Genomic DNA, 11,126 nt, shown 5'->3' with positions numbered 1-11,126 from the left:
GTAAAGGAAGTTGGATTACTCACTCTTTCAACTAAACGTAACCACAAACCTTATCTAGTCAAGGAGGTTGGTCTGGGGAGAATTTTAGATGCTTCATCTTCAGGTCATTTCCTTCTACTTATAGAGGTCATTAATTTGATTTTCCTCTGTATGACCATGAATTTGACAATGTCAGTGGTCATTTACAAAATACTAAAGGTTTTCCTTTTTTTTTTCTCCATATTTAGCTCATTATTTACAAACTTGTGTGAGTTACATGTACTTTCTCCCTTTATCTCTCTGACTAGGAAGAGATATTGTAGACCTCTGAAAATGGATATTCTCACATGCTCATCTTCAGAGAGAAAAGCCGGCAGTCACTGAAAGAAAGACTTGAAGTTCCTTTCTCTTTTTCAATGTCTTAAGAACAGGAAATACAGGTAAGACAATGGTATATATTTTTTTCCACTAGATTTCCTAACCAGCAAATATAAGTTGAGAAAAGAACTTAAATTATTTTCAAAATGGATCGCTAACACAATTCTTTTTCATAAACTGTTTTGTACTAATAAATTTGCTACCTAATTAGCAAATTTTCCATCTCCACATATATGGAGACTTTATAAAAAAAAAACAAAAACTGGTGGTTATGAAATAAACCTATCTACAATGCTTTGAGCATTTTGTGGGAAAGGTGGAGAGCAGAGGGGTTCAAAATGTTTGCCGACTCAGCCATAAAAAGAAACAAAATTGGGTCATTTGTAGAGACATGGATGGACATAGAGGCTGTAATACAGAGTGAAGTAAGTCAAAAAGACAAAAACAAATATATATTAATGCATATATGTGGAATATGAAAAAAAATTGGTATAGACGACCTTATTTACAAAGCAGAAATAGAGACACAGACATAGAGAACAAACATACGGATACCGAGGGAAAAAGGTGGGGTGGTGGGGTGAATTGGGGGATTGGGATTGACATATATACACTATTGATACTATGTATAAAATAAATAACTAATGACAACTTGCTGTATAGCACGGGGAACTCTACTCAGTGCTCTGTGGAGACCTAAATGGGAAGGAAATCCAAAAAAGAGGGGATATATGTATACATATAGCTGATTCATTTTGCTGTACAGTAGACACTAACACAATATTGTAAAGAAACTATACTCCAATAAAAATTAAAAAAACAAAAAAGCAAACAAAAAAAGGGCATAGATAGTCCCTATAATATCTAGCATAGAGTTTGCCACATAACAAGAATTCAGCAAATAGTTGTTGTACAAATGTGTATGACCAAGATTGGCAGTTTAGTTTAGATTGGGTTTTGTTAAGCTATTCGTATCTGTATTCCAGCATCATCATTTTTTAAATGTATGACTTTGGACAATTTACTTCACCAAAAAAAAAAAAAGAGTTTTTGCCGAATTTAAATGCTTGTCTTGACTTGACTGTAAAATCTTTGAGAGCAGGAGCTACACTCTTGATTTTCTGTAATTCCTAGACAATGGGATATATAGCTACCATGGATCATGTGAAAACAATAATAATATTATTTGAATTAAATACTTACTGTTACACCAGACCAAATGTCTACATGTACATGTGTTCCCTGGGTATAGTCATTGCTGATCCCATGGGAAATTGTCTTTAACTGTGGGATTCTCCTACCTGAGCCTCAGATTCCCTGTTGACACCTGCCTTCTCCACCTGCCTTTCCTCTTTTTCTCCTCCCACCAAAAGCTTTGGTCAGAAAAAATTTTAGTTCATCATCAACCAAAGACAGTTGAAGGTGTAGTCTTGACCAACTGATTGGGGGAATCTTCAACCTCTAACAAAAAAATATATGGCTCTCAAAAAGCAGGTATGGGTGCTGTTTTGGATAAGAGACCCTTCAGATACTTGAAGTCTTTTGAGCACTTATCTCTTTTTGCGAGGTGACGGCATATGCTGATAGGAAAATCAGAGTCTCTGAGATCTTCACATGGACATGAATTCCTCTTCTGATACTTATAAGATGTGCAATTATCATTAATAGTGGGGACCACTCTCCAAGCAATGTGAGCCTTGGTGGTCCATCAATGAAACAAGAAGGACAACAACCGTCTTCCCGAGGGTGACAGAAAGTATGTAAGAGAGCAGGATACCATTATGTTCAGTGCCACCTGCCCATTGATTTACTGCCAAGAACAGACCTGCAGTCTGGTTTGGTTAAGTTGCCCAATGCTTGAAAAGTGCTCGATAAATGCACCTTGTGTGATTCGTTATGATTCTTGGAAGTGTGTTGGTGATGGTGGAATGAAAGGCATCACACAGACGTCAAAAGATCTTAAAAAGGTAGATGTTGACAAACAATATCAGTTGTGGTATCCCACATTGATGGGGTTTCCAGAGTGGGCTTGCTCTTGTGTTGCTCAGTTGCCAACAGTGTTGGTAATAACTGCTGTAACTTAGCACAGACCCAGCTCCTTAAGGTCTATTCTTGTCCCTGAGCAGAGCTTCCCAGGGATGATCCCTGAATCACAGTGATTTCCCTGACACTTGTTTATAATATAGAGTCCAGTGTTCTTCTCCTTGAGAATCTGATTTAATATGATTTGGAGAGCCCAGATATCTGAATTTATAAAAAGCATTCCGGGTGATTCTTGTAATGGAGATAATTTGAGAAACACAAGCCCAGAGACAAAGCTGTAGCCTAGAAACAGCCCTAGGCAGCCTGAGGTCCTACGCCAGTAGGTGAGGGTATCATGGACAGAACATCTGACCACTCAAGGTTGGGACAGGAATTCCTGAGGGCTGGAGACTTCTGGGTGTCATGGTAAAAAATTTTCTATAGGCTTGGTAATTCAAACATGGAATCACAGAATGTTAGAGCTGAGATGATCTTAGAAATAATAAAGTCCCATGATTCTCAAGTCAAGGAGATTTAAAATAAAATGCAGATTTTCCAGTTTAATCCCCAGAAGTTAGGACCCCCAGCCCTAAGGTGGAGGAACAACTGATACAGTCCAAATAATTTATTTTGCAAATGAAAAAACTGAAGTGCAGAGAGAGGCTAACTAGAGACACACAGCAAGTTAATGGTTAAACTTAGGTTGATATGCATTTATTTTGATTTCTCCTGAATTCTTTTGCATTTATTTGAACAACAGAATTGATTACAATTTATGCATGAAGCTTTTCCTAGGATTTGGAGATAAGATTTCTGAAACAGGATCCCTGCTCTTAAGGAGCTCCTAACCTAGTGAGAGGACATGGTATATGAAATAGCAATTTCACTATGGTGTGGATAAATTCTGAACAAGGACTTACCAAACTCCTGTGTGAGTCACACCCTATTCCTTGAGAGAGTGTGCAGGCTGCAAGACAGGCTCAGTTCTGCTGGCATGGAGCTTTGGTTCTAGTTGGGGGAGAAGTTTATAAAACAAGATATTTTCCAGACAGTAGTGTGTGCTAAGACAAAGTAATATAACATGAGTAATAAGAGAGATAGTTGCTGGCTGGTGCAGTGGTGAATAGAGAGGAGGAATGTCATTATGCACATGGTCAGTGGTGGTCTCTCTGGGGATGAAACACAAGATAAATCATGAGGGAGCCATATCGAGTCATACAGGGTTTTGCATTTGATGCTTTGGAATGGACTTTTTATTTAGTGGGCAGTGGGGCTGGTGAGGTTATCAGCACAGAAATGACATCCTCAGGCTTGAGTTTTAGGAAGATGCTTCCAGTGGCTGGAGATGGGGAGATTGTCCCTTCAGGGGCTTTGTGGGCAAAGAAAGGGTGAGCAGGGAGGGGGTGGGGGGAGGTAGACCACATCTGAAAGGCAGTTGCTTATCCTAGGCCCTTGTTCCTAGACAACAGTCTTGGAAAGAAGAGCCACCCATTGTCACCAATGGGGATAAGTGATGCAGTGACTCTGGTCCCCGTCCGTGGCACTCTAGGTCCTCCATCATCTCATGAAGCCCTTTCTTGGCTGAGCACACCCTCCTCTCAGTGGGTCAGCATCCAAGTGGAAACATCCTGTACTTCTGGCCCCACCTGGGTACACCGGTCTGGAGAGACCTCGCAGAGTGTACGACTCTGTCCGCCTCCGTCCAAGACAATGTCTCTGTGGTTTTCGGGGTTTGTCTTTTCCCGCCTCCTCAGAGAAGGTGGTCCACACACCCTCTTCTCACTCTCACTTGCATTTGGCCTGCTACCCTGCCAGCTCATTCCCCTTGATTCGCTTATGGAATCAAGGCAGCACAGGAGGAAACGCCTCCCCGTCTTGTCTTCCATGTGCAGTGTAGCCTGGGGAGGGTGTGGCTCTTCCCCACTCTCCACCTTCCTTCCCGAATCGCTCGTCTCCATCACCTTAAACCCTCTGCATGTGCTGGTCTGATCTATCAGTGGCCAGACCTGATGGAAACTAAGTTCTTCTTGTGCCCGACTTCTCTGCTTAGTGTCAGGGTGGTCTCTGTGTTCTGTTTCTTCTCTTCCCTTTGGGTTTATCCTTTTGAATTTTCCCTTGGCCCTGACTCACCCTTCCAGGCTGGTGTTCCTCCGGGAAGTCTATCTGCTGTCTCCTCGCAGCCTCCTGACTTCTCTCGCTGGAACTCTCCCCTGTGGATCCCCAAAGGCACCTCAAGCTCAATGTTTCTGTTAGAGAAACATACTTGTTGATCATTTATAAATATTAAAATTACTCCTTTCTGCGTCTGAAGATGTTGGAGACATGGAGTGCTGTGTGTGTGTGTGTGTGTGTGTGTGTGTGTAAATGTTTGGAAATGAAGAATTTTATAAGTTGAGGACAGTAAAGTATTTATTTATGGTAAAAGATGGAGGTTCCTGAAGAGAATGGTCCTGGGAAAGTCTGGGTGGAAGGAGTGGTTGCAGGAATGGCCAGTGAGCACAGGGGGCAGTGAAGAGAGGAATGTGCATGATGGTTAGATTGTGTGTGTGGGCGTTGAGAGAGAGAGAGACAGGCAGACAGAGACAGAAGCAGAGGTTGAGAGAGAGAGAGGGAGAGATAGAGAGAAAGAGATTGATTTTTGTCAGCTGCCCAAGAGATGTTCTGGGAAGAAGACTTTTAAGGAGAACGTTTAGAGGGACCATATGATAGTAAAATTTCTTTTTCTTTCTTTCTGTCTTTCTTTCTTTCTTTCTTTCGCTTTTTCTTTCTTTCTTTCTTTTTTCTTTCTTTCTTTCTTTCTTTTTTCTTTCTTTCTCTTTCTTCCCCTTCCTTTCCTTCTCCCTCCCTCCCTCCCTCTCTTTCTCTTTTTTCCTTGAACCACCATGAACACAGTCCAGGGTGACCTTCCCTCCCTTTTATACTTCAGAGAATTGGTAGAAACGCCACCCAGTGACAACTTTTCCTGTCTTATTTGGGGCACAAAGAGTAAAGCATCCTCTATTCTCTAACAGTTACTACAAATTAGCAATGTGCAGACATTCTCAAGTTTACACACCAGCTACCGCACTAGTTTCCCTAATTGGGGAGAACCTGACATTTTCATTCAATTTGGATGATCTTTTCAGGAAAACTTTCACTTAACTCTTTCCAAATTACCCATGAAAATATACATACTAGGTCAGAAACTTAGGAAAAGAAAAAGGATTCCATAAAGAAATGGCATCAAAAGACCACACCGTACAGAGTGTAGGTACAAGCAGTACCATGAGTCTGAGATGTCCTTCCTCCTTTAGTTGTGTAAGAAGTGACATATGCAGGACCTGCCACACGCTGTTGAAAATACCACTCTAGTGTGGGCATGTGAAGGCTTGTTGGGTAGGACCTGCCCTTTCAAAGCTTCCTGTGTGACTTGCGTTTTGATCACTGGTTCCGATTTCTTCATTTCCCATTTCTTGATTTACAGAAATGAAGATGATTCTCAGGGTGGAGCCCTGAATTACAATGTCCTCCACTCTGGCAACAGAACAAATGTCCTGAAGCAATGACAAGACCCAGCGAGAACAATGCTTTCCTTGAGCTGGGTATTTCTTTGGCTTATCGCAGGAGGGAAAATTAAAGGATTTAACACTTCAGGTAGGGGTTTTTCACTTTTCATGCTAACCTTATGAGTTTTATGGTCCAAGTTTAAAGTGACAGGTATTCTGGGATACATCGGCAGCAAGGCATAATAATATAGAACATTTCCTTTCTACTTTTAAGATGGGGGTAGGAGGAGAAATTACTGGGGTGAACAGCTTTCAGTTGATATCAAGCATCCATGTGGAACCCAGTTACTATATCTGGGTGTTCAGTGGAAGCAGCCGAAGAGGAATTAAAGGTGGGTTGGCATGTTTAACAGGAAACCTCCGTTGCTACTGGTGACGCTGAAGACCAGTGGGAGGGAATTAGAACATGAACTTCTTTTCCCCACAGAATGGGAACCATGAAGGAGAAAGACACCCAAGGGAGCTTAATCCCTTGTGAAACCAAGTACTCTTTGTAAATATGTTAGAATTCCTCTAATGTGTTTCTGTGCTCCTTTGTTTATTGTGGTTTTCAGATTGCTCCACTGGAAAGCTTCTTAGGACATACTCTGCAAGGTGTGGGGAGGAGTTTGTCTTATTTTGTGATTTTCCAGAGCCACAGAAATCCCATTTCTACCACAGAAGTCAACTCTCACCAACGCAAAGCTCTGAACACCTGCCCTGCAGTGGTAGTAAGAACCTATCTGATGTCCAATGGTACCTACAACCTCCAAACAGAGATCCACTAGTAGAAATTACACAAAACTATCCTCACGTGATCCAGGACAAGAGCACCCTTCATTTCTTGACCACAGAGATGAATAATGCTGGGTCATATATTTGTAGACCTAGGATTAGGTAAGTCCCAAGTACACTTCTATCTGAAAACATTACCAAATCCTTTACTATCTGGATATAACATCTGTGTTCACAGGACCTTGTTAACTTTCCTAGGAGCCCCAAGGATGAGGCCTGTTGTGTCAAGATGATCTTAGAAGTTAAACCCAAGACAAATATGTCCTGTGGGAGCTCCATATCACATGAACAACTCCTTCTTCTTGGTAGCATGGGCTCCATTTATTGCCCCGGTCTCAGCCACCAAAATGATACACAAAGTCCAGAGGTGACCTGGTACCAGGTAAGAATGACTTCACTGAAACTGATACCAGAGTTTAGTTGTTATGGTAGCATCTCCTTATGTAATTTATAGAAATGTGAGTCTGAATCTGAGCTCTAGAGCTTCCCAAAGACTGGCCTCACGCCTACAGAGAAGACCTGACTTTCTAAAGCAGTTTTACCCTAGGTAGCCACAGAGTCCAATGTTCCAATTATTAGAACCATCCTTTTGATCAGTGTCAGAAAATTTTCTAAAATTCAAGTCCGTTACATGTGAGGTTAAGATATAAACTTATGAACACCCACTCATTCAGAAGACCAGATTTGTTCAATTTTACTGCCTTTGGAAAGCAAAGGGCATTGCTAGGGTGAAAGGAACACCCAACAAGCATGTCTTGAAGGGTTTCTGAAAGAAGGAGGAGACTGGAATACTTTCCAAAGAGGACACCTCTGGGAAGACAGTTAAGGCAAGCACCTGGTGGCCTGGGTGACACGTGTATTGCACAGGTGAGTCAGTGGGGAGGGAGGGCAGTGCTAAGAGAAAAAGGGAACAGGAATCAGGAAAAGACAAGTTTCAGAATGATTCTGAGTTATGAACCACATGTGAGTAAACTTCATAACAAAAACATTTCCATTGTATTTTATAGTTTTTCTAAGTCCTAACAGATATATAAATGCTGCGTAAGCATCTTTTCCAAAGTCTGGGAATGTCAGTTGACCCAGGGTGGTGGAATCTGGGAATAGAATTTAAATCACCTCCTACATTTGTAATAATTGGCTTTTTAAATATTTATTTATTTGGTAGTGTTGGGTCTTTGTTGCGGCAGGTGGGCTCCTTGGACAGGCTCACGGGCTCCTCAGTTGTGGCTCACCCCCTCCTTAGTTGTGGCATGTGAACTCTTAGTTGCGACATGCATGTGGGATCTAGTTCCTGGACCAGGGATCGAACCCAGGCCCACTGTATTGGGAGCATGGAGTCTTAACCACTGCGCCACCAGGGAAGTCCCTATGATAATTGTTTGAAGTTCAATACTTTGCTTTAAGAAATCATGCAAAACTTTAAATTTGACTTCCAAAGATATCTGTTTGTTAATATAAAAATATCATTTTAAATTGTCCCTGATCAAAGTCCAGAAAGTAGCCCATGTTTATCTGTCGGCTTTTTGTACCCCCAAACTTAGCAATCAGAGTCTCCTGGAGGTAAAATTACCAATGGGTGAGACAATATTTCCTCACTTGATTCTCTTGAGATTCAGTGACAACTGGTGTTATGTCCCTCGTAGAAAGAACTGTACAGGGAGGGTGAGTGTGTGCTTAAGGTCTCAATTTTATATTTTAAAATGACACAGAAAATGTGCTTCCCTCAATAAAATCCTAATTTAAAAGCACCTTACTAATTATTAGAGAAGTGCAATCAAAACTACAATGAGATACCACCTCACACTGGTCAGAATGGCCATCATCAAAACGTCTACAAATAACAAATGCTGGAGAGAGTGTGGAGAAAAGGGAACCCTCCACCCTGTGGATGGGAATGTAAATTGGTGCAGCCACTATGGAGAACAGTATGGAGGTTCCTTAAAAAACTAAAAATAGAGTTGCCATATGATCCAGCAATCCCACTCTTGGGAAAGTCGGAAAAACCTCTAATTTGAAAAGACACATGCACCCCAATGTTCATTGCAGCACTATTTACAATAGCCAAGATATGGGAGCAACCTAAGTGTCCATGAACAGATGAGTGGATAAAGAAGGTGTGGTATATATATACACAATGGAATATTGCTGAGCCATAAAAAGAATGAAATATTGCCATTTGCAGCAACATGGATGGACCTAGAGATTATCATACTAAGTGAAGTAAGTCAGACAGAGACAAATATGATATCACTTACATGTGGAAGCTAAAATATGACAAAAATGAACTTATTTACAAAACAGAAACAGACTCACAGACATAGAAAACAAACTTATGACTACCAAAGGGGAAAAGAGGGGAGGGATAAATTAGGAGTTTGGGATTAGTAGATACAAACTACTATATATAAAATAGATAACTGGCAAGATCCTACTGTATAGCATAGGGAACTATATTCAATATCCTGTAATAAACTATGACGGAAAAGAATATGAAAAAGGACATATATATATGTAAAGTGAATCATTGTGCCGTAAAGTAGAAACTAACACAACATAGTAAGTCAACATACTTCAATTAAAAAAAAAGAAACACGTTAATTTCATAACCTCTAAAATGAGGTTGGTAAGAATAGCCGATGGTTCTGTTCATTATTTTCAGTTCACTCTTAAGACCAAAACTTCCCATGGTTCGAAAGTATTTGTAATCTGGGATGACAGATGCCTTACTACGTCAAGGTAGGCTGTTCCCAAACCAGGCTTGCCCCGTTATTTAAAATGAAAATGCATTTGAATTTTCAATGATTGTATCCCTGAAATGAAAGCTATTTTCACTTTCTGGTAAAGCACAAGCTACACGGTAGTTGCCAGCTTTCTGCATGTACTGCTCTTATGAACTAAACCCCAATGTTCTATGACATTCACAAAAGGAAGCTTTATTTCTCTTCCCTGGGGCCTCGACTGCAAATGTCAGGATGTGTTTAATGGTGACTAGGCATCTGTCTTAAAAGTAGGCAAATAGCTGTTGTTAAAATTGTATCTTCTGACAGAGATTTGGACAGGTCATTATTTAGGTTATGTTTCATGGATTGCATGAAATTCATGAATTGCACGTGTGTGTACATGTGCTTACACACACACATGCACACACACACAGACAGTATCCTGGAAAGTCACAGACCTCTTGGAAGTATCACTAAAAGTGATGACATTAGGCAGGAAATAATACCCAATGTTCCTTTTCTTCATGCTAAACCACAGATACTCAGGTGAAGGGTGGCTCACGCTTAAGATTATCTCAAAACCGACAACACTAACACTGGCTGAGAGGATGAAAACACGGTGGTACTGAATTCACATGAAACTGCTGACCAGGGATGAACCTGCCAGTTGTATAGAACAACCAAGCGAAATAAATCCATGTGCTGTAGTCTCTGGGGGGGGTTCCAAAATATTTTTAATAGACACCTCAAAAAATTTAGACTTGGAGATTCTTAACTGAAATATTGAACGATGAAGAAGTCAGAATAAAGGGAATTATCTGTTTTTCATTCTAATAATATTTTCCTAATTCATAAAAATATAATGGGAATTCCCTGGCGGTCCGGTGGTTAGGACTCTGCGCTTCCACTGCAGGGGGCACGGGTTCGATCCCTGGTCGGGGAACTAAGATCCCGCAGCGCAGCCAAAAATAAGTAAATTAATTAATTAAAATAAAAATATAATGAAAAATAGCTTTGGCATAAGCAGACTTCATCTTAGATGATATTACATTAATGGGAGGGCGTTTTTGGTTCTTTAGCTAAACGAATCTTTGACACCAGGCAGAATTATAACACAGGGCAGTGGAAGAGGCTCTTCTGCGAGGGTCTGGGGCATTGAGACATGGGTGCCTGTGACATGGCTGTGACGTCCTGGCAGTAAGACTGTACCTGAGTGACTTTTCCTTTGGTGGTCTAAGTCACCCTCATTCACATGCCACAGTGCTGACATGGCTGCTGGGTCATCTCTGAACCCTGAGTTCCATGGAATTTTCGCACATAGACCTGCCACTTCTTCTCACTTCCTTTGGCCTCGTTCTCCTTGTCCCTGGCACCTGGTGGCATCCTGCGAGCCCAGGGACATGGAGAGCTGGTAAGTATGGTGAGACTTGCCAGGCCAAAGGTTGATGCAGTTCCTGGTAGGGAAGAGGTAAAAGTCATTTAGATTCAATTTTTGGAAGCTGTTTCCAAGGTCCACACATTGGCCCATTCGATTGTTCTCACTGTGAAATTGCAGAATCCTGGGCAACTTCCTACGGTGTGTACAATGCTACAATCCACAGGTTGTCACATGTGTCAGTCCTCTCTGGGACTTACTGATGCTCTTTATACAGGATCACACTGATTGATGCTCCTGCTTCTGTATTTTGCTCTTGACTGTTTCACATCT

The 11,126-nt window shown here is 41.2% G+C and overlaps 1 protein-coding gene across 3 annotated transcripts in view; it reads left to right on the top strand.

Annotated features, from left to right (window-relative positions):
* The first annotated feature begins 365 nt into the window (after nt 1-365).
* IL18RAP (interleukin 18 receptor accessory protein) overlaps nt 366-11,126 on the top strand; it is a 29,548-nt gene continuing 18,787 nt past the window's right edge. For all 3 annotated transcript variants that reach the window (XM_029232859.1, XM_029232858.1, XM_029232860.1), the window contains exons 1-4: nt 366-419; nt 5,843-6,012; nt 6,479-6,800; nt 6,897-7,080. In XM_029232859.1, the coding sequence (XP_029088692.1) occupies nt 5,943-6,012; nt 6,479-6,800; nt 6,897-7,080 (576 nt within the window). In that variant the 5' untranslated portion in view covers nt 366-419; nt 5,843-5,942. The remainder of the gene's footprint in view (nt 420-5,842; nt 6,013-6,478; nt 6,801-6,896; nt 7,081-11,126) is intronic.

Source organism: Monodon monoceros, unplaced genomic scaffold, assembly GCF_005190385.1.
Source record: "Monodon monoceros isolate NGI ecotype Baffin Bay Population unplaced genomic scaffold, NGI_Narwhal_1 Super_Scaffold_19, whole genome shotgun sequence".
Lineage (NCBI taxonomy): Eukaryota > Metazoa > Chordata > Mammalia > Artiodactyla > Monodontidae > Monodon > Monodon monoceros.
The sequence above is the reverse complement of the archived record's forward strand: the minus strand, read 5'-3'. Positions and strand labels throughout refer to the sequence as shown.